Below are 25155 nucleotides of genomic sequence, written 5' to 3'. Positions count from 1 at the left end.
TGCTGCTTTGAAGGTCCCAATGAGCACATTGGCCTCCATCATCTGTAAATGGATGAAGTTCAGAACCACAGAGGACTCTTCATAGAGCTGGCCGGCTAAACTGAACGATCGGGGGGCCCTAGCCAGGGAGGTGACCATGAACCCTACAGAATTCCTATGTCGAGAGAGGAGAACCTTCCAGAAGGACAACCATCTCTGCAGCAATCCACCAATCAGGCCTGTATGGTAGAGTGGCCAGACGGAAGCCACTCCTTAGTAAAAAGTACATGGCAACCCACCTGGAGTTTACCAAAATGCACCTGAAAGACTCTCATACCATGAGAAAAAAAATTCTCTAGTCTGATGAGAAAAAGATTGAATTCTTAGGCGTTAATGTCAGGCGTCATGTTTGGCGGAAACCAGGCACCACTCATCACCAGGCAAATACCATCCCTACAGTGAAGCATGGTGGTGGCAGCATCATGCTGTGGGGATGTTTTTCAGTGTCAGGAACTGGGAGACTAGCCAGGATAGAGGAAAAGATGAATGCAGCAATGTACAGCGACATCCTGGATGAAAACCTGCTCCAGAGCGCTCTTGTCCACAGACTGGGGTGACCATTCATCTTTCAGCAGAACATTGACTCTAAGCACAAAGCCAAGATATCAAAGGAGTGGCTTCAGGACAACTCTGTGAATGTCCTTACATGGCCCAGCCAGAGCCCAGACTTGGATCCGAGTGAACATCTCTGGAAAGATCTAAAAGTGGATGTGCACCGATGCTTCCCATCCAACCTGATGGAGCTTGAGAGGTGCTGCAAAGAGGAATGGGCGAAACTGCCCAAAGATAGGTGTGCTAAACTTTTGGCATCCTATTCAAAAAGACTTGAGGCTGTAATTGCTGCCAAAGGCGCATCAACAAAGTATTGAGAAAAGGCTGTGAATACTTATGTACATGTGATTTCTTAGTTTATTTTTAATACATTTGCAAAAAAACTTTACGTTATTATGGGGTATTGTGTGCAGAATTTTGAGGGGGAAAAATGAATTTATTCCAGTTTGGAATAAGGCTGTAACAAAATGTGGAAAAAGTGAAGCGCTGTGAATACTTTCCGGATGCACTGTAATTGTTGTTTGTGATGAGGATACAATTTTATATCAGATCTGGTCAATTGTGTCAATATCTCAAGAACTAGCAATTGATCAGTCTAAGGGTGTGTACACACGGGGAGATATTTCTTTCGATTATGACTATATAGTCAAAATCGCAAGAAAAGTTAGTGCAGATCACAAGGTGAAAGTCACCTTGCGATCCCGATTTGATCCCGATGCGCGGTCCCGCCAGGTCGGCATCGCAAGAAAAGATAGACTGTGCAGGCAAGTCAATCCTTGCTAGATCGGAGTTCATCTCACATGTCAATGACAACTCACATAAGCCAAAATCTCACATAAGCCAAAATGGTAAGCACACGTAGACCATATCTCAAGAAAAGTTAGTCAAAATCTGTGCTATCTGGGCTCCGGGGAGTTCAAGGGAAATCGCAAGTGAAAATCGGGCATAGCAATGATCTCACCGTGTGTACACACCCAAAGAATCGGATAAAATAATGTAAAGTCATTTCATTACATAAAAAACAAAAAAAACTAGCAAGAGTTACAAACATGTTTACTCGACATCACTTCAGGGGCAGAAATCGAATTACAACATTTAGATAAGGAGAAGCATCATATCGGTTTTCAAAGTAACCATAATTGTTCTCAAGTGAACCTGCATTACATATATTACTTTTTTCAGTTAAAAAGAAAAAAAAAATATTTAAGATTTTTTTTCATTGAAATCCTTTAGACATTTTAAGAGGTCAAAATCCAATAAAAACTGGTTACCTCTACCTTTTAGCTTAAATAAGAATGTAAATTTTCTGGCTACAAGTAAATTAAGGGGGGGGGGGGGGAAAGCACAAAACATTTGAGCACCATCCTGTGAGATCTTCTGGTGTACAGAGTGACCATGATGCCTCAACTACCCAACAGACTTACTAATTTCATACATGGTATCATGAATCACTTTCTCTATGTTAACAGTTAAAATACTCATTAAAATACTCCGCAACTACTGTATGTCATAGCATAAAAACTGTATTATTGTAAACCTACATTATCTGCAAGCATTAAAGCTCCTGCTTCAATCACAAACTCATGTGATTCTTCATCCTTTACAACGGCAGCAGTTAAACCTGCAGCACTGCTAGCTTTTCCACTAGTATACACGGCTCGAGGGCTGAATTCTTCCACATGTCTGCAATGGAGATGCACATTGTAAGGTGTTAAAAATGTTAATATCACAATGCAATTCAAATCCTACAGTATACTGACCAAACTAGAAAAAACAACAACCCAAGGACAATTCTAAAAGTCTGAGGCCACTGCAGTTCTTTATCTTTCGGATAATTTAACATTTCTTCTATAATTTTTCTAAATTTAGAAATTCTGAAAATAGGTACCATTTTTGCCACATAATTTTAGGCTATATAATTATACTTTTAAAGAGCCAACACAGCAAGTACAGCAAGACTGTTGCTATTTATATGCATTTCCATACATGTGTAAAGTGCACAGAATATTTAATGTTCATTTCATAATAAAATACCCATTTATCATTAACTATTACCAGTATTTGCAGCAATAAAAGAAAGTACAGTAAGGGACCAATTTATCATTAAATACAAGCTTAAGCCATCTTCAGACCAAATTCGGCCATGGTATGTTTGGGGGAAAAAAAAGAAAGAATTTAAATGGATCTGTACACTGAACCTTAAAAATAAATCACTACTTCAAAAGACATTTGTGTCTTTGATAAGGAAACACAGATTTCAGGAAGTTGACTAAACACCAAGAAATCACAATCCTGTAAGTCAGTTTCCCAAACTCCACCATTATAGTCCAGATTTTAAGGATATCCATGCTGTACATTCACTGTTTGTTCAGTGAGCATCACAACCTATGTTTGAAATAACAATCAAGGGGAGCAGTGAGGAAAGGAAAAATAAACATGGCAAAATGAAAGAATTGCAGGCTCTTTCCAAAAACAATACAATAGGCTGTAACCCATCCACATTACCTAGTGTTATTCAATAGGTCATTAAGTGTACTGATTGACTGGGAATGATTATAGTGTGTGTATGTATGTATATATGTAAGTCTTTTGTATAAGACGAAACGCGTTGGGTTGTCTGTGTTGTGAAGCTATCTCCGAACCAACTATAAGGAGAAGGAGGAGATTGTTGTGATCCTTCAACATTTGTATTCAGCGCTAAGAGTCATACATCTTAAAGTGTGGAATAACAAACAGGTTGAGTATCCCTTATCCAAAATGCTTGGGACCAGAGGTATTTTGGATAACGGATTTTTCCGTATTTTGGAATAATTACATACCATAATGAGATATCATGGTGATGGGACCTAAATCTAAGCACAGAATGCATTTATGTTTCATATACACCTTATACACACAGCCTGAAGGTCATTTTAGGCAATATTTTTTATAACTTTGTACATTAAACAAAGTGTGTGTACATTCACACAATTCATTTATGTTTTATATATACCTTATACACACAGCGTAAAGGTCATTTAATACAATATTTTTAATAGCTTTGTGTATTAAACAAAGTTTGTGTACATTGAGCCATCAGAAAACAAAGGTTTCACCATCTCTCTCACTCAAAAAAGTCCGTATTTCGGAATATTCCGTATTTCGGAATATTTGGATATGGGATACTCAACCTGTATCTCCTCTGTATTAATTTTAATATGTTTTTAATAAATGTTTTATGATGGAACATGTTGTTATTTTTAAAAAAGTATTAACCAATTAGGGGTTGGAATAGTGGGAGTTGATGCGACCCCCTGGCGCCAATTCTTCTATTGTTGTATATTCCTTATTTCCAGTCCTTTCTAACAGGGGACTTAGTTGAATCAGGCTGCCTATACCAAATAGTTTACGTACGTATTTATCCAGGGTGACAGGTTTTACAAATTAGCGCAAAGGGAGAGTATTTGTTTGGTGTACCCTTTTTTGTTAGTTACTCTCCAGTGCAGCTGGTTAAATATGCCTTTATTTAACGATCGTAAAAGTAGGAATCAAAAATGCAAAACTATTTTCTTAGAAGAGAAGAGATGTGATATTGAGCAGACAGATGAGGAGGATAATTAGGAATATTACCACCTCTTAAATAAAATGGAAAAATTAGCTACTAGAGAGTTGAAAAGCTGGTACGATCTTATTACACTCGAGAAGTACTTAGAGGTGGGACGGGTTCCCCGAGGCTTGAGGCTAAACAAAACTCCTATAATGGGAACACAAAATGGAGATTTTATAAAAAGTTGGAATAGAATCTTGGATGAAAGTGCAGCCAAGTTGGTAGATCTGATTGTCACCGAAAGAAAGAATTAGAAATTTTAGAGGTAGACCTTAATAAATTAGAAACTATGCTGGTCAAATTCAGTGATGACGAGGAATTCAAGAGAGATGTGATAGATCTTCAACGCAAACTTTATGATCTAGAAAAGGAGATTATTCTACGCAAACAAAAAAAGTTTGCAAGGGATAAGTCTGATTATGATAGTGGCAAAATACACGATTGGGGAACGAATGTGAGTAACAAAACCGACCAAAAAGACTACCAAGTACGTAATGGTTGGAGAAGATATGAGGATGATCCTAACAACGAGGTTTTCTATCCAAAACGTGAATATGCTCCGACATACCGCTCTAAACAGAGAGGCTATTATGAAAATAGAAGGAGTTCTTATCATTCACCCAGATGCGGATATGGGAGGAAACCTGCTTATAGAGTTCAACAATCCCCTAGAGGAAGACACCAGGGATTTACACATTACAATAGTTACGAAAATTTTAGATCCACTCCTCCCAAAGGTGTTTTTTTTTTAGAAGACAAAAAGAGGACAGGTTTACCACATCTTCAAGAAAAGGAACGTTTACATACCCGCCTGGACTCCCCACAGGGTGTAAAGAGACAGTTACTCCCAGGAGAAGAGGTACAAGGGGTGGACGAAAGATCACCAAACAAAAAACGAAGAGCGATCAACCTCCTGCAAGAAACATCAAGTCATCAATCATCAACCTTACTCAAAAGGAACTATCAACCTCGCAGGTATCAATACTAAATAAAGGGTTGAAGTTCGCCCCCAACTGCTGTAACTGCTGCCGTTTTATAGATAAGAAGGGCTTCCATTGGAAGGATGAGGGTAATAAAACACACAGCTTAAAGTCAGTGGTTACCTGCAATACTAACTATGTGGTATACAAGATCGAATGTAGTTGCAAGTTATCATATATAGGCAAAACCAAGAGAAGCCTTAAAATAAGGATACAGGAACACCTGCGGAATATTAGAAATAAAGTTCAGAATCATAGCCTCCCCCGCCACTTTCAGGAAAAACATGATTCAGATGTTCAGGGCTTGACATTTACAGTGATTGAACATATACAGGAAGATAAGAGAGGAGGTGATAGAGATAAACAGTTAACTAAAAAGGAATCTTTCTGGATCTATACCCTCAATACCCTCATTCCGAATGGATTGAACGAGAGCATAGACATGGCAGGCTTCCTTTAAGGGAGACAAACCCTCCTTTGATGTATTGACTATGCTTGCTCAGTGACAGGTTTAGTTATTAGCTTATACCTTCCCCCGGTTCAAACTAAGAAGGTATTTTAGGCCATAAGAGTAGGATGTAATTTAATAAATTGTCAATATGTGTATTTATGTTTATATGACTATACTATTGTAAAGATGGAGCTTTGTTCACAGGGGTGTCAGTACACTGTACATCACTTCAAGCTGTAGGGAGGATAGTATAGAGTTAATATGGATTCAAGTAACACGTATAGCACATTAGGTGATAGTATAGTATAACAGAACCTTAGGTTCTATATTTAAAGTTTTAAATTAATCTGAATCAACCACTAGTTTTTACGAGTTGATTCATATACAGTAAAGTATCAATTCATATATAGCATTGTAAAGGGTGTGGGTTGTAATAATATATCACTAATTTATGAGGTAAAGATGATATCACGTTAGTGTAGTAGCTACGAGATTTCACTTATAAGTATGTGTATGGGCATAATTGATCACATGTAGCACAATTTAATAATATATTGAACATGACTGTTTAGAAGGTTTTACACTGGTAGTGGAAGAATTCACGACCCATTTAAATCAAATACTATTTAGAAGATGGGTATACTAGTGGTCCCGTCGAAGTATAAATCAATTCAAATGAAATTTCACGTTATACGGGAAACGTATGTGGGATATGGATTTCCCACAAAACGGGCTCATAGGAGTTGTGAACTATACGAGGGTCCTAGTCCTGTTTTTAAATAGGGCCTGAGGCTATCTGTAAAGTTCATATAGGTACACTATATGGGATATGATGGGTTCTGACCTCTCGTTTCTCCTCTAATGTATGGAATAGAAATAAGTATGCCCCATAGGTATGGAATTTATTGTCAGATGAGACACTAATGATTGATTCAAGTGGGGGTTAAAGTATGTACAAGTGGCTATCTATTGAACGGTCGTTCGGTATTCTAGCTTCTGTAATCGGTAGAGAGTCTCCTTATTGGCCGCCTTTAACATGTGATCAGGTCAGAGGACGGGAAGCGCCGGACGGGGCTGGTGAAACGCAAAACAAAGATGGCGCTGGAACGCATAAGGTCCCGCTATAGCGGACGCGTGCAGTGTCCTGGACCGTTCGTTTTAATGATCAGAGGTGGTGGAGGGTGCTGACGGGAAGCACTTTCCCCACAGCAGTGTCTCTTAAGTGCTCACAATATGTTTATTTATAGATATACACATCTATTCTAATATCAGAGGCTAAAGTACCCGCCCCTATTACAGTGATTGGCTACTAATACTATCAGTCATTCACAAAAGCAGCTTTCAATGAGACTCACACTGCAATGCATTGTGGGTCATATAACAATTAAACTTTTACTTATATTGGGTGGATATAAGGGTGAGGATTATTATAGTGAATCAATCCTAATAAGAGGAAAAAAATCATAGGTTGGTTAGTTTATACCATTAATAATCAGGCTATAATTAGCCTTTATTTGTGCACCAATCAAAATAGGATATGTGATGACATCATCACCTTTCCCTTTATAAGGGGTAACATCTAGTCTGGTGCTTCATTGCACAGGTACTGAGCGTCCACTGCAGATATATAGGTGGTGAGGGAATATGGCATCATTCTGAACAAAGCTCTATTTAAATATGTAAATGTCACTATGTATATTTTATTCATGTATATTTGCAATATTGCACTTTAGTGCTTTCAATGGTTGGATATATTCACTTTCACATCTCTTGATTTTGTGATAGTATGTAATTAAAAGTTTATTCTTTGATAATTCATTCCAGCACTTTTAGAGTCTGGGTTTAAAGATAAGCACTTTCATTATGTCAATCAATGAAACAGCTGGACTCAGTATTTAATTGCTATGGGCCAGAATGGTAGTAGTGATCAGCAATAGAGTTTTTTTGTCTTAAAAACCTCCAATAAATGTTATACCTAAAAAGGGAGGTTGTTCTTTAAATATGGTTTCATTATAAAATGCATCAATTATCCTAAGTCAAAACTGATATCATTGACTAAATTAAATATCTGATAATGACCATTCACTAATTTGCCCTAAATATGAATTTATTAGGTTTCCTTTCTAAGTGACCCTTCAGTACCTTTGTTTCCAAATTTTTGTACGTTATCTCACCACAAGGTATGTGAGGGGACATTATGATATATTTTTATTACATATATAATATGAACACTCAGTATATATGATAAGGTCAATATCTTTCCAATTAGGCCACACTGATTGTTCATCAGAAAGCCTCGGTGTTATATTGAAGTTTCCATCATGCATGTATGAACAAGTTTTGTCGCATTATACTGTTTGTATAAACTATTGTACTTCTCAGCTGCTTGAGGTAGGACCCAAGATTCAATTGTAATTTTCTTCCTTTTCATTCTGTCTGCTCTGATATATCCTTGTTCTATTATAATGATATGTTCCTCATATATTTTGATTGAATGTATTATGTATTTTTATTAAGGAACAATTATTTTTAGTTCTGATAAGATTTTTTACAATTTTAGAGATACCCCTGATGAAGTATTTTGTATAAGACGAAACGCGTTGGATTGTCTGTGTTGTGAAGCTATCTCCAAACCAACTATAAGGAGGAGATTGTTGTGATCCTTCAACATTTGTATTCAGCGCTAAGAGTCATACATCTTAAAGTGTGGAATAATATATCTCCTCTGTATTAATTTGAATATGTTTTTAATAAATGTTTTCTGATGGAACATATTATTTAAAAAAAAAAAGTATTAACCAATTAGGGGTTGGAATAGTGGGAGTTGATGCGACCCCCTGGCGCCAATTCTTCTATTGTTGTATATTCCTTATTTCCAGTCCCTTCTAACAGGGGACTTCGTTGAATCAGGCTGCCTATACCAAATAGTTTATGTACATATTTATTCAGGGTGACAGGTTTTACAAATTAGCGCAAAGAGAGAGTATTTGTTTGGTGTACCCTTTTTTGTTAGTTACTCTCCAGTGCAGCTGGTTAAATATGCCTTTATTTAACGATCGTAAAAGTAGGAATCAAAAATGCAAAACTATTTTCTTAGAAGAGAAGAGATGTGATATTGAGCAGACAGATGAGGAGGATAATGAGGAATATTACCACCTCTTAAATAAGATGGAAAAATTAGCTACTAGAGAGCTGAAAAGCTGGTACGATCTTATTACACTCGAGAAGTACTTAGCGGTGGGACGGGTTCCCCGAGGCTTGAGGCTAAACAAAACTCCTATAATGGGAACACAAAATGGAGATTGCCAATTATAAAAGGAAAGTAATACCTGTATCATAAAATACCAAATGGATAGAACATCTCAGTGTCCTGGAAATATATTAACTCCTATGATGGACACAAAAAACTTCAATTTGCTTCCCAATTTACAGATATAAAATATGGTTCCGGTATGAATGGTCGACCATGTTATGGTCGACAGTCATTAGGTCGACCACTATTGGTCGACATTGACATGGTCGACATGGACACATGGTCGACACATGAAAATGGTCGACACATGAAAGGTCGACATATGAAAAGGTCGACATGAGTTTTTTAACTTTTTTTGGTGTCGTTTTTTGCGTAAAGTGACTGGGAACCCCAATTAGTGCACCGCGTCCCCTCGCATGGCTCGCTTCGCGCGCCATGCTTCGGGCATGGTGCCTTCGCTCCGCTACCACTTCGCTTGGCACACTTTACCGTTCCAATCGTAGTCCATGTGGATCGTAAAGTATGGAAAAGTTCCCCAAAAGAAAAAAAAGTAAAAAAAAACTCATGTCGACCTTTTCATGTGTCGACCTTTCATGTGTCGACCTTTTTCATGTGTTGACCATGTGTCCATGTCAATGTCGACCAATAGTGGTCGACCTAATGACTGTCGACCATAACATGGTCGACCATGTGAACGGATACCATAAAATATATAATGGCATAATATACAGTCTTTAAAAAAAATAAGGTGTATATTTAAAAAACATTCGAACAGGCAATAAAGCTAAAGCATTAAAAAGACTTACCAATTTTGTAGTTGCAACATACAGTGTTTCACAGACAGGTCTGCCAGAGGACAAGGATGCCCCATTGAAACCTGCTGTGGCAGCGAGCCCATTATCAGAACCAATTCTCTCCTGAGACCTTGCTCCTAGATAGTGTCTACATCTGGTCCAGTCCATTCCTGGTTTTGAAATATTTTTCATTTACTCATCAGTCCAGGCTGTGCATTATATACAGCAAGTTCCAGGCTGTGTGTTATATGCAGCATACATCAATTCCAGCCTGTACTGTATATTTGGCTGACTCAAATATTAATTCCTAATGGCATAATCTGTAATCTAAGGTTGTGCACTTCTTCCAGCACCTGGCAGAGTGCTATATTCAGCAAATGCTATCGGCCCGATCGTACTATGTACTTCAAGCTGTGCATAAATTCCTAGGATATCTTTCACCAGTCTCAGCTGCATACTTTACTTGCTAAGGCTCATCTACCCACCTCCTGTTTCATTGCTTGCTACAGTACCAGCCTGATCCAGTCTGTGCCATCTGCCTCATGGATCCATTGTTATTTATTATTACCAGTTATTTATATATCACACACATATTCCACAGCGCTTTACAGATAATTTTCCCATTCACATCAGTCCCTGCCCCAGTGGAGCTTACAATCTATATTCCCTAGCACATTTATACGCACACACATTCATACTAGGGTTAAATTTAGTCAGAAGTCAATTAACCTACCAGTATATATTTGGATTGTGGTAGGAAACCGGAGTACCTGTAGGAAACCCACGCAAGTACGGGGAGAATATACAAACTCCACACAGTTAGGGCCATGGTGGAAATCGAACCCATGACCTTAGTGCTGTGAGGCACTATCCGTACTGCCCATCAGACCTCCTTTTATTAATGTTCACGATTGTATCAGTATTCCAGGCCATAAGGTGGCTTACCAGCCTGCTCTGCATTCTGTCTCATCTACACTACTACTCATCAACATGAGGAGGAGCTTCATCAAGCCGAATAGCTTCATCCACTCTCCTACTACAAAAGCCAGCCCTGGGATCCCTGACCCGAGTCAACAAAACACCAGTGACCTGACAAAGTACAATAATATAGAAATGGTACAGCATCACAGACATGGACAAATTTGTTGGTACTCTTACAGCTTATTGAAACAATGCTTCATTACTCATGACAAGTGATGAAATTAAAATTGTCTCATGTATACTTCCATGCTACTGTCATTTCATTGAATAAAGCAAAGACACCATGAAAATACTGTAGGTAAATTATTGCTTGTTCTCCTGAGATACTCTAAAATGGCCTGGACAGATTTGTAGGTAAATACCAGAAAAGATCATGAATAATCATATTATAGTGGTATTTCAAATGTATTTGCTTTCTTGAATTAGCATCATGTCTTCATTCTTCTAACTATTCATTTAGCCAGTTTAAACAGAGAAACGCAGTTGCTCCGCTGTTTGGTAGCAATGCGTGCACCGCACTGAACATGGATCAGCAAAAGCAAAGTACAGTATTGCATTGATAGACCAGCATGTAAAAAGCATGTAAAAAGTTATAGGCTGTAAGACAATCTCCAAGAAGCTTGATGTTCCTGTGACTACAGATACAAAAAAGAAATAAAAAAGAAAATAATAATAAAAAAAAGGTTTACAGTCCTTAGCACTGTACTCAAACACCCTGGATGCAGGTATAAGATTAAAATTGACCCCAGATTAAACAGAAGCATAGTAAGAATGGTAGAAAGAGAGCCAAGTAAAACTTGAGATACTGTACAAGCAGTACTTAAAGGTCAAGCTAATTCAGTGTCTAATTGCACCATCTGTCACTTTAAAAAAAAAATCTTTTTATTAATTGCACAATTAGCATTTATCAAACGTGCTCTTTTTCAACATTGTGATGCCACACATGTTTTTACTACTCAACAATATTACATCTCCCCCATTCTATCCTCTTCCGTTGTCTTTATCATAAGACTCCAAGATCCACCACCCAAGGGCTCCTTTATTAATAGGACCCCCTCCTACCTCTTTATTGTGGGACTATTCATCAATATGGTTCCTTCCCCTTCTCTATCTCCTTATTGCTTTCTATATTTTAAATCTGCCTCATTTCCGCTTTCCTCCATTCCACTTCTGGGAAGCATTTATTGATCCTTTCTTGAGTTAGGGGTGATAGTGACTCCATATCATTTTCCTATACCTCAAGAAACTTAAGTATGTTTTTACCTTTTTTAATGGTGGCCTCTATCCAATCCATGTGGAAAATATTGTATATTTTTTCTAACATGGACATGGGGGGACTGGTGTTATGAGTCCACATATGTAATACCGATTTTTTTTTGCAGCGGCAGAGACCAGCAGCATCATTTTCCGACTTACCCAAGTGTATTTCCTTCCCTGGGGTAAGATACCCAGAATGGCTCATTCGGCACTTACTTGAACGTTTGATATTCCATATTGATGAATAACCCCCCCCTTCACTCTTGTCCCCATATGTTGGTACCAGTAACATTCTTATAAAATTGTCCAAGGCCCCTAATAAAGCACTTGTAGACAAATGGGAGAATCTCTCTAACCATCCTGCCAGGCCCTTCTTACACGTGTCATAATCTGTGTTCTTAAATTGTAATGTTGAGATAGGACCCTTCTATTTTGAATATTCCCTATGATTAATTTATCTATCATTCTCCCATTCATTTTCCCAGAGGCTCTTTATCACACTTGCAATATAGTGTTGAGCCAAAGAAATGTCAGCCCCTTTTGGACTATTCTTTCCCATTTGCTTGAGTAAAGGACAATGGTTTCCTATTTCTTATGTCCATTAATTGACCCACGCTATTTATCCCTTGTTTTTTTCCATATTGCAAAAGGGTGTAATGCTTCACCTCCCTGAAAATTAGGATTACCGATAAATGGGAGATGTATCGATACTCGGGGGGTTTAGTTTTAGCCTTCGCCGGATAATACACCAGTCTTTTCTTGTGGACAGAACTAGTGGGTTGGTCACATTCAACAATTCTACTTCTCTATCAGAAGCATGTAGAAAAGATGTTAAGCTCATATTGGGGATGAAATTTTGCTCCAAGGAAGTATGGAGCATAAACTTCACTTTCCCCAATCCAGTCTCTGACATAACGCAATTGTCGCTAGATTATAACTGTCCAAATTAGTTACATTCAACCCCCCATTAGAGATTTTTTGCTTTCATTTACCTAGCCCTAGTAAGGGTTTCTCATCTTCCCAAATTAATTGGTTAAATAACTTATTCAGTTCGCTCATATTCTTTTGTGATATTATAGCAGAGTACCTACTGTAGATTGGCTAAAGCAACTTTGGCGAAGACATAATTTTAATCAAATTGACTGTTCCAACATGACACCGGGATCTGTTTCCACCCCCTCAGTTCCGTCTCACAAGATTTTATAGCCATTTTGATATTTAAATCATACAGTTGAACCAGTTCCTTGGGGATCTTAACCCCTAGGTATTCGATATATTGCTGAGCCCATCTAATAATTTTTCTCCCTGCTCACCTGGGGCCTGATTTCAGATACAGAGCTACAGATTTCTCTATATTAATACTAAACCCTGAGACTTTCCCAAATTTGTTTAGTTTTTCCATTAGTGGCCTCAATGCACTTTCTTGGTTCGCAATGTAAAACAAATAGTTTGTAAAGGCCATCATTTTAATTTCCCTGACTACCCACCTTCATCCCCTTCAACATTGTCCATCTTTGCATATACCTCAACATTGGATCCGAAGCTATGTTGAACAATAGTGGTGAACGGGGGCAGCCTTGGTGTGTCCCTCTATGCATTTTCACTGGTTGGCTAATGTCCCCGTTGATATTTAAAGATGTATAGGGTGTCCTGTATAAAAACCCTACCAGACCCTTAAATTTGTCACCAAATTCTCTTCTATTTCAAATGACATGTAGATATTGCCAGGATATTGTATAAAAGGCCTTGTTGGCATCCCTGGCCCTTCTGCTTGTGTTTTTAATTGGGGTATTGCAGCTATCACAGTTCCAACCCCTTTGACGGAGTGACGTCCTGATACGAACCCCAGTTGGTGCTCCATTAGCAATTCCTTACTTATTGATTGTATTCTTATTGCCATTATTTTTTATATTTTTCAATCTAAATTTAATAGTGTTATGGGTATATAAGAAGATTCCAGCTGAGGTTCTTTACCCCCTTTCAAGATAGGAATTGTATTTGCTGCGGTAAAGGAAGAGTAAGTAGGGTTAACTTTCAAGATATGTTGGTGGAGATCTGTTAAAACTGGGGTTACCTCTTGTTTTAGTATTTTAGAATATTCGGGGCCCAGGCCATCCGGCCCCTTCCTTGCTTGTAGGGATCCAATAACTTCTATTACTTCTTTGAATGATATTTTCTTATTAATTATCTCCCTTTGAGTCGGTGTCAGTTTTGGGAGATTTGAATCTGTCAGCAATTTATCCATCAGAGACCCATCTGCTGGATTCGAAGAATACAATTGTGAAATAATGTAACTATTTCACTACTGATTTGTACAACTTTTTTCCGAATCATATAGCACCTTAATAAAATTACGAGATTTGCTGGATCTTGTCAGTGATGCTAGTAGTCTCCCCATACGATCTCCCCATCTATAGTAATGTTACTTGTGTAATCTATAGGAGGTTTTCGCCCAAGCGAGTAAAAAGCTAACATTTGCCTATTTTGTTTATATGTCCTAACATTCTCATCTGATGGATTCACAATAAATTCTCTCAAGCTCTCTGATGAACTCTTACTGAGGGCTTCATTTTTTTGGTTATTTTTCTTCTTATAGTTATACACATATGCTATAATATGGCCCCTTGTTACTGCTTTTTATGTTTCCCAAAAGATTATTGGGTCTGATCTATGTTCCAAATTATTGGATAAAGTTTTCCCACTGAATTTTTAAATATTTTTGTATATATATATATATATATATATATATATATATATATATATATATATATATATATATATATATATATATATATTTATATATATTTATATATATATATATAAGTACGCAGGGAATCTCCACTTGGGGGAACATTTTTTAACTTCTGGGATACATAGAGCCTATCTACGATCAGGAAATAGTCTATATGTGACATGGACCTATATACACCCGTATAGCATGTGTATGACCTTTCTGATGGGTTACACAACCTCCAGTAGTCCACCACGCCATGAGAATCTTTCAGAGTATTAATAAAGTTTGTTCTGGTTGGACCCTGTGTACTTGTGGATGCTGATTTATCCACGTCAGGATTATGCACCCACTTGAAATCTCCCCCTATTAAATTTGGGTAATCCCCTTGTACGAGGTTATAGGAGAGCTTTTTAAATAATTTATTTTGTGCCATGTTGGGTGCATATATATTTACCAAAGTGTATTTGACCTGGTGTATCTGAATAACCAAGATCCTATACTGACCTTCTGGATCATCCACTCTATCTAAAACCTTGTATGGTATATGTCTGGCCAATACAATTGCTACTCCCCTTATTATTTTTTTAAATACCTAATACTACATCTTGTTTACCAAGCATAGTGTTTCATTAATGTTAAACATTATGGGGCAGATTTATTAAGCCTGGTGAAGTGATAAAGTGGAACGTGATAACACTCCAGCCAATCAGCTCCTAACTGTCATTTTTCAAACTCAGCCTGTGACATAGAAGGTGGGAGCTGAATGGCTGGTGCTTTATCACCTTCCACTTTATCACATCACCAGGCTTAATAAATCTGCCCCTATGTGCTTTATATTTGTGCAAAAACTTTTCCATATTAACCCTGCCAATAGACTCCAAGTAAGCAGTAAACAAGTCACATCTACCCCCTCCCCCTCAACAAAACACAAGACTTCATTCCTACTCCCTATCATGGACCTATGCCTTACTTCTATCTTTTTTAGACATGCTTCACTCAGACATTCCCATAATATCCAGTTATTCAAATGCGATTAACTTCGACTGGGCTCTTTTACCTCATTCATTCTAGGACCACCCATGTCCCCCCTTACATGGTCTTGACACAGGTGAACCCTAGTCGCCTCTGTGGTGTCAAAGATCAATGTATGGCCATTCTCCATCAAACACAATTTGGATGGGTACAATAATGCAAACCTTATGTCCCTATCAATCAACATTTTGCAAATTGGTTGAAAGACTGTTTTTGTTGAAGGGCAAAGGAAAAATCTTGGAATACGTATACTCTCCCCATCGACCCTTAGGGGGGAATTTCTACGATAAGCTATATGTTGTTGCAAAATCTAAGAACTTAGCTATCACAGGTCTTGGTCTGCTATTAGGACCCTCTCTCACTGTGCCCATTCAATTTGGTGGGTTAATAGCTCCCTCTGAAGTTAACTCCCCCACAATGTCAGACATGATATAACCTGGAAGAGTTGAGTCAGGAATCTCAGAGGGGATACTTATGAAGAGCAGGTTACATCTGCACTCCCTGTTTTCCATGTCATCTATTTTCTCAAGGAGACATTGAATCTGTTTCGAGTGGTCATCCACCTTTTTTGTGACACCAGTGCCTCATCCTCTATCACTAACCCTCTGTTCTGGACCTTCTATTCTTGATGTATTTGTGATCTTTGCCAGTGCCGCATCCAAAGATGTCTGAATCAAATCAAGTTTATATATAAATCGACAACAGAGGAGTATCTGCCTCACCCATGTGGGTCCCCACATTTGTCTATAAGTTTCCCTTCTTTTGGCCATGTTTGGGTGCCACTAGGCGTGGGGGTTTGAGTACTGGAACGGACCGGGGAGGCCTGGGTCGCTTTCCCTGCTCTTTGCTTTACTTTGTCTGATGATTGTGCTTTTGGGGAGGCTTTCAAACCACTCCCTTTTGCAACAAATGTATCCATCCCCTTATGGGGTACACAGTTTCTACCTCAAATCACCAATACCCTATAGGGCATTTCAAGCTCACAAAAAAAGAAAAAAGTAAAGAAAAGCAAAGCACTTTTTCCCCCTTATAACTCTTATGGGTACAAATATAAATACTTCGGAGTTCGATATCACTCTGTTTCTGACTCATATACAGTCACTTAGATTTTGTTTTGTTTTCAAATAGGCCTGCTCCTATTTAGTGGGGAATACCACTGGGTGCAAAGGTTGCTTTAGGCCCTGAGATAGTTATTTATTTGAAATTATGCACCAAATAGTTTAAAACAGACCCACTCAGGTTACAGGAGTTCCTCACAGCTCTTTATAGACTTTATCCTGCTGTTGGCCCGTTTTTTTTCCCTTTATTTGTGAGCATAACTACAACTTATGCTGAAAGAACATTTAAGTAATTAGTGCCCAGTCCCAATATCCGATTACCAGCTTTTGTAGCCTTTAAATATCATAGGACAACGTTTGCTCTTGGGCTAAGCACCCAATTAGTAGCCGTTTTGCTTCTTTGAATTTTAACACTTACATAGAAAACATCAGAAATTTGGACAGTCAAAATTGTATCATGGTTCATTAACTCTACCTCCTAGAGGCGTACATTACCACATCTTTATACTGTAGAGTTTGCAGTCCATGCCTGGCACCAGAGGCTTTGAGCAGGATCAACTAGATTCAGAAGGAGAGCTGGCACGGTGTCCTGCCCCAAACATGTCCCCCTCTCACTCTCGGGTCGTGGGGGCTGTCTGTGGGGTACTGGCGTCCTTTGGGTTCAACTGCCACCTTATTGCTCTCCCGCCAGATCCCCCCCTTGGATGTGGCATAGAGTTGCTGAGGCACTGTCTATCTTGGCTACCGCCTTCTCACCCTGTCCACGCACAGAGTCCCGTAAGAAAAAGGGCCATCTGCGGCACACGTGCATCCACTCGGGAGGACTCTCCACGTCACCTCTCTGCTCCCCCAATTACCAAAGCTTCAGCCCTCTTGTGTCATGATGTGGCTGTCCCGACTGCCACCTCTCACCCCGACTGCCCACCGGATCTGTTGAGGGGGTGGAAGGACGCTTTTGCCTCATGTACTTCTGCTCAGGTAGGCTCTCTTCACTGCCTCTCTATTCCCCTGTGCATTCAGTTTTACTCGCCTGGCTGAAGTAAGGCTATGGGGGCCCACGCATCTATGCGCGATCCATCCCCACTGTACCTTAGGGGTCAGGAGCTTGTAGAGCAGTGTTTCCCAACCTCGGTCCTCAAGGCACACTAACAGTCCTGGTTTTAGTGATATCCAGGCTTGAATACAGGTGACTTAATTAGTACCTCGGTTATTTTGATTTAACCATCTGTGCTGCAGCCTGGATATCACTAAAACCTGCACTGTTGGTGTGCCTTGAGGACCGCGGTTGGGAATGCCTGTTGTAGAGGGTCCTAGCTTGGCCAGACTCCAGGGAAGATCCCTTTTCCTTCAGCCCCGAATCAGGAGCAGGCCGTTCAGTTTTCTGCCTCGAGACGCACGGCCGGACTCTGAGCTCGCCCCCAACATGGTTGGTCATTCAGAGTTGATCGCTCGCTAGCAACTTTTTGCAGTGCAGCAATCATCTCTACCGCGGCTAAACTGCGCATGCACCGCAATCTGCAGGCGCGTTGTACGAGTACAAAGCGGTTCGTTGCTGAGCGATGGATTTAACGAAGAATCCATTCACACAGCCGAACGCACGGTGATCGACAGGGAGAGGGCATCTATGGGTGTCAACTGATAGTTTTCAGGGCGTGGTTGGAAAAATGCAGGCGTGTCCAGGCGTTTGCAGGGCGGGTGTCTGACGTCAAATCCGGACCAGACGCACTGAAATGATTGCAAGGGCTGAGTCTAGAGCTACTTAGAAACTCCACAAAATGTTTTCGGCCCGCTCGTTCGCACACTTGCAAAGCGAAAATACACTCGGCGGCGACTATTTTATCGCAAGTCAGCAAAAAGTTGCTAGCGAGCGATCAACTCTGAATGACCCCCATGGCACTGCACATGCTCCGCCCACTGGAAGTCTCCCCATCTGTCACTTTTTAAGCATCCTGGCAACATGGAAGGTGACCTAGGAGGACCACTTTTGAAAAAAACAAAAAAAACAAACCCTCAATAACTGAATTTGCTAAAATGCATATTGACAAGCCAGAATCCTCCTGGAAGAATATCTTTTGGACATAAGTCAAAATTGGAGCAGGCTAATGAGCCCAAACACGCAAGAATGGATAAGAACAAAACATTTTCTGAATGTTCATATTCTGAAGTGGCCTTCTACGAGCCTTGATCTGAATCCCATCGATGGAAAGAGCTGAAACACGCAGTCTGAATAAGGCACACATAAAACCTGCAAACTGCTGAAGCAGTTTGCTCAGGAAGAGTGGGCCAAACGATCCGTTGACAGGTGCAGAGGTCCCATTGAGACGTACAGAAAATCGCACGATTGCAGTGATTGTGCAACAATTAGATTAAGAGCACAATCATTTTGGCTCATACCATTTCTTCTATTTAAAAAATGTTGAATCAAAAATCAAATGCAAAGAAGGTAACCAATTACGCGCGATAGTGCTGCGGAAGTGAAAAAATGGAAATGTTTCCACTTTTGTCACCCTATCCAATTAGGTCCCGCAAAAAGCCATGTGTATCGTGGCACTTATTGCAGATCTACTGGGCACTTCTCGGATTATGCTGCGTGTGCCCGAGGCACACAATGCATAATCCCCGATAAGTGCTGGCATTGGGGATAAACTCAGGTTTCTCAGGGCTAATTGGATAGCCCCCGGTGAACCAATTAGCAATAGTAAATTACAGTGGCTAATTGGACACCGCCCAAAGTCTGATTTCTATTTAATATGGAGTAACAAGTGGCAGCTGCCAATTACTGTCATCAGTTTCAAGTTATTTCAGATAACATTTATGGGTCCTTTTTATGGAAGGGTACCAACAAATGTGCCCACCATTGTAGGTGAAGGAGCAATTACAATATAAGGATGTATTTAAAATCCTTGTCTTCTGCCTGTATTAATTGCTCCTTGGATAACGCATCACAAGTGGGTAGAGAGATAAGTTGTCCATGCCTTGCTTGATGGGCATTTCATGCTGATCAAGCAAGTTTACAGACCTGCTAAAAGGGGATTGGGCAATGCACTTCATATGTATTAGAATATTTTGATTACTATAGGAATTATTAGGATGTCTGTTTTTATTAATGTATCTCACATTTTATTTTAAAAAAGATTTTTGTCTACAATATTTAACCAAGATGTTTTTAACACGTGTGTATGTGTAAATTACATACAAAATATATATGTTGGAAAGAAGTAATTGACGAGTGGCCGGACGGGTGGGAGGTCCCGGCCATCGGCTATTGGCGTCCATGTGGAGCATACACTTATTTAGGTAAGACACTTTTGTACGTACTATTGTTTGATGAAAGTGCGAGTTAATAAAAGTGGCACTGAAACGTTACAAAGTAAGCCTGCTTGAGCCGTGATTTTCGTTATTCCAGGAGTGCCGCACTTGGAGGTATTGTGTGTGTCTGTGTATGTATATATTAATATATTATGTATATATATATATATATATATATATATATATATATATATATATATATGTGTGTGTGTGTGTCTGTGTCTGTATATATTAATATAATATATATATATAATTATATATCTCATTTTAGTATATAGAGAAAACTGCACTCCTAATAATTAGGCGTTAGCAGCTGGGGTGCATTATCTTCCAGAGGACCATATGTCAAGCCATGGCCTCCATAATATTCAAACATCTTATGGGAAAGCACTCACCAGACTTGCTTGTAGGAAAAAATGCTTTTAATAAACACTCACATTGCCAAATGCAGGGGTCGACGTTTCGGTCCTAGCACGGACCTTTTTCAAGACCAGGACAGGCAGCCACCAGGATCATACACAAATGGGGTCACCCCTGAGGCACTGCAAATACCAAACAGAAACCACTCCCACCGCATTGGACCAATCAATGCGAAATGGCAATTAGTATCTAATAACAACCTGTAGCATAAGAGGGACCTATCAGATAATATCAGATAACCGCACCACTTTGCATTTTATATATAACCAAACTTACAACATCCATATTTAGCATTAAACAGGTATTGGGGATATCGCTGTGCTACCACCCCGGTACTTCGGAGGTATGGAACGCGCGCGACCGGAAGTCGATGACCGGTGGAACGCAGTGAAAGTGCGTCACACACCGGTTACCATGGCTCCGTATATCCACTACAGGTTGTATGATGCTAGCAACGTATAGAGAGCCAGAAGCAGGGGAAATACAGGACAGTGTCCACAATATTACCGCCCATTGCCAAGCAACCAATCCGCGCTCAGAAACCTGCATAGTCAGCAGGCACACAGCCTGCTGACTATACTGTTAATAAAATGCAAATACAGCAAACCAGGCTGCCTAATGTCAATTCCATTCTAGTATTAAGATATCAAACTATTACATGGCTACATCAAACTTCTTCCATAGTGCCCCAAAAGTGAGTCAAAATGTGAGCTTCACAGAACAGCCATTAGAACAAAAATATATAAAAAACATAAATAGACCTAATATCCAAAACTGTAGACATATCTACACAACAAATTTACACACAAGACATGAAAGAAAAAAAATATGAAAACACATACAAGTCACTTAAGAAAAATGTGCCAAACATTTAAGAAAAGCATTTAAGAAAGACACTTGAAAAAAACACTTAAGAACAAACATTTAAAGAAAAAAATAATAACTGGCCAGTCACAAGCCAGCTCAAACAAATATAACAAAAAATCTTGTGGTCAAGGTATCATGGACGAATGCAATGGGACAGCCACAAAATATAAAAAAAAAATAAAAAAATGATAACAGCCACAACACTTGACAGAAAAAAAATTAAAAATAGAAATATCCAGACGAAAAAGGCGAATATCCTTTTAGAGAAAAATACGGAATGAATTTTGCTCATTAAGTCCTTCAGGGGACAAAGTATCCGGATGGTGGATCCAATAAGCCTCACGTTTAAGATGGGTTCCTCTATCGCCTCCCCTAATTGGTGAAGGTATCCAGTCAGTCAATCATGCATCTTAAAGTTGATACATGATGTTTCATCTGCAAAAAATGCATTGCTACTGGTTTGTCAGTTTTCCCGTTCGCAAACGCAAGATGTATGGATCAAGAAAAGAGTGTGAGGGTAGTGGGGCTCTGTATAGGATTAATAGGCTAGCCTCGGAGGGGTTGTTGGAGTCCCCTATTAGACTCTGTAGGAAAATGCAAACTGGAAAAAAGGTTCAACTAGAATAGAAGAAAATCTAAAAGAATCCTTTGATGTGAACTTCGCCAAAGATGAATTCATGATGAATGATGGAAACCTGGAGACTGTAATGCACAGGATCAATGATTGGTTATTGAAGGAAAATAGATTATGGTGGGAAGTAGCCACCTTAGATAAATATAGAACTGAACAATTAATCCCAAAAGGCTTAAGAATAGAAAAGCACCCCTCATTTACAGATGCATCAGACAATTTTACAAAGGAATGGATAACTATTCTTGATACATGCTCCTTTGCACTTATTGACCTTATAATTAAAGAACCGAAAAATCAAAATAAACCAAAGAAAGGATTGAATCATTTCAATCCATAATAGAACCTTTTACCAAACTTCAAAAATTTCAGGAGTTAGAGAAAGACCTCACTCTCAGAATGGAGCAATATACCAAAGAACTCATCAGGAAAAAACAGAAAAAAACTCCAAAGGGACTGCGGTTTCCACAGATTCTGAATCATTAAGCCAACGAAAACTCTCCCTTTACAGATCGACATATCATCCAGAGATCAGATTACAACAAAGATGGAAAATAGTGAAAGAAATCAGGGAAAGAACATAAGAAACTACCTATCAGAAAAGAATACAAGGAAAGACGACCTGACATCCAATACATTTAGACCAGAACGACCTGTATGGAGAAGAAGAAACCCAAGAACAGAACACAATGAGAATCATACCAGGAGACCATATACGCGAGATGAGGCCCTTTCTCCAATTAGTCAGAGATTTCTATAGGATAAGATTTCCATCAAGAAATTACCATAATAGAGACCACCCACACACCTCTGATCGTACTCCAAGAAGGAAAGCTAGAGAAACAAGTAGACAACCCAACGGTTCCTCTCAGTATAGATGTCAGAAGTACCACGAGAAGATCTATATCCTACAATAAAGAATGGACCATTGACCGCTCGCCCTTACCACCACCTAATGATACAAAAACTACGAGAGGAGTGTGCAGAGAGAAATATATAGAAGATGTGGAACCATCTAAAAGTTGACAAAACAGAGTACCCTGACAGAAAGGAAGGGTCTCAAACGACATTGACCCCCCAAATCTAAGAACCAACGGAAAAGGGGAAAAAGAGCGGGAAAAAACCTAAGGAAGCGTCGGAAAAAGAACACCACTACTGATATAGACAATGAAAATGAAAGAAGAGGAAGGTAAAGAAGGAGAAGAAGAAAAATAAATAATTTTCAATCTAAGTAGAAGACCTCTATCAGAGATAGAGGAGACTGTACTCAAGAAGGGCCTGAAATATACCCCCACTACCACCTCAGAAGCTTTAAGCAAATTTGTAGATCTTCAAAAATTTACCCAAAAACTAACCTTGAAGTTTTTTGAAACAAAGAACCTGCCAACCATCTCAACTATAGGAACTGACCCTACCAAATCAGAGGAATCCAGCACCAATAACACTGAGGTTGCCAAGTTTAAGAATAAATCCCACTTTTACCAGTCACATATCAAAACAAAGTTTTATCGACACCTTTCAAAAATTGACTACAGAGGAGTTCGGAAAGGTTGAAAAGAAAAACGCAAATTCAAGTCAAACCTCACAAGAAATCAGCGAAAAGCAATCACGGATCTCAAAGACGAATCAATAATCATAAAATCATGTGATAAAGGGGGTGGAATAGCCATCCTTAATACAGAAGATTACGTCGCAGAGATATTAAGACAATTATCGGACACAGAACTTACCATAAACTCAAGGGAGACCCTTCATTACGCATAAAAAATTCTCTCTAAATATCTCCATAAACATTTGACCAGCGGTGGAATTACAGAAGACAAATTCATAGAGGACCCTGTCACCCCAACCATCTATGGTTTTACCAAAGGTTCATAAAAGCCTTACGAATCCTCCAGGATGACCCATAATAACCGGAACAGGCAGTCTTACCTCGAATTTATCAGAACTGATAGATCATCTTCTTCAACCTTTAGTCTCCAAGACTCTGTCATTTCTAAAAGATACCAGAGATGTCATCAAGAAGATACAAGGATTCCAATGGGACCCTAATATTCATCTGGTAACAGCCGATGTATCTTCATTGTATACTATAAATCGATCATAATAAAGGACTGGAGGCCATTGAATGGTTTTTAGAGCAAACAGAGATGAGTGACGAAAAGGAAGAATTTTGTTAAGGAGTCAATCCAATTCATATTAACCAATAACTTTTTCTTCTTTAATGGAGATTACCTACAATGAAGAGGGACCGCAATGGGTACCCGTTTTGCCCCAAGTTACGCCAACCTGTTCATGGCATTCTGGGAGCAAAGTGTCATCTATGCAGGCGTAACTTGGGGTACACAATTAAGAGATTGGGGATGCTATATAGATGACATCCTTTTCATATTGCGAGGGGAAAGAGAAGAACTCCAATTTTGTTCAAACCTCAACAATACCATCAACATACAATTGACATTTACCATCAGTAAAATAGAAGTCAATTTCCTTGATTTAACCATTTACATAAAGAATGAAAAAATTGAAACCAAAATTTATCACAAACCAACTGATACTCAAAACTACATTCCTATTGATAGTGAACATCATCAGAACTGGCTAAGGGGGGTCCCAAAAAGCCATTTTATGAGAATCAAGAGGGATTGCAGCAAAACTGCGGTATGTGATAACCAAATCCATAATTTATTAAATCTTTCCTGAAAAAAGGATACAAGCAAGAAACCATCAATACGGCAATATCAGAGACTGTCTGTAGATAGAGATCTTATTACTGACCACAAAGTATCCCCAATTTCACCAAAAAGGACACATATTGGGCTTTCTTCTCCTCTTATGATTCGGACCACAAACTCTTTGAGAAACTCATATGTAAACATTGGCACATTTTACAAGGAGACCCCGTCCTAAAGAACATCATTCCAGAACAACCGCAATTTATATACCTCAAAGCTCCCAATTTAAAAAATCGTCTTGTTCGTAGTGCTTTACCTATAAAGGGTGTAAATCCGATCTGAACTGAAGGTTTTCATCATTGTGGAATATGTTTAGGCTGCAGACAGATACAAACCAACAAATCCAAATATACTGAGATAACTGTCAATGCTGTCACCTTGAAAATCCACAATTTTATCACCTGCCACACCACTAATGTTATATACTTGATAACATGGGTCTGTAACAAATCATATATTGGTCAAACTTCATGAGC

General features: G+C 39.0%; 1 protein-coding gene across 2 annotated transcripts in view; it reads right to left on the bottom strand.

Annotated features, from left to right (window-relative positions):
* Positions 1-25155, bottom strand: part of LOC134927747 (maternal DNA replication licensing factor mcm6) — a 186417-nt gene that overhangs the window by 81894 nt on the left and 79368 nt on the right. For both annotated transcript variants that reach the window (XM_063922651.1, XM_063922652.1), the window contains exon 9: positions 2133-2274. In XM_063922651.1, the coding sequence (XP_063778721.1) occupies positions 2133-2274 (142 nt within the window). The remainder of the gene's footprint in view (positions 1-2132; positions 2275-25155) is intronic.

Source organism: Pseudophryne corroboree, chromosome 5, assembly GCF_028390025.1.
Source record: "Pseudophryne corroboree isolate aPseCor3 chromosome 5, aPseCor3.hap2, whole genome shotgun sequence".
Lineage (NCBI taxonomy): Eukaryota > Metazoa > Chordata > Amphibia > Anura > Myobatrachidae > Pseudophryne > Pseudophryne corroboree.
This window is presented reverse-complemented; position numbering and strand designations above follow the sequence as displayed.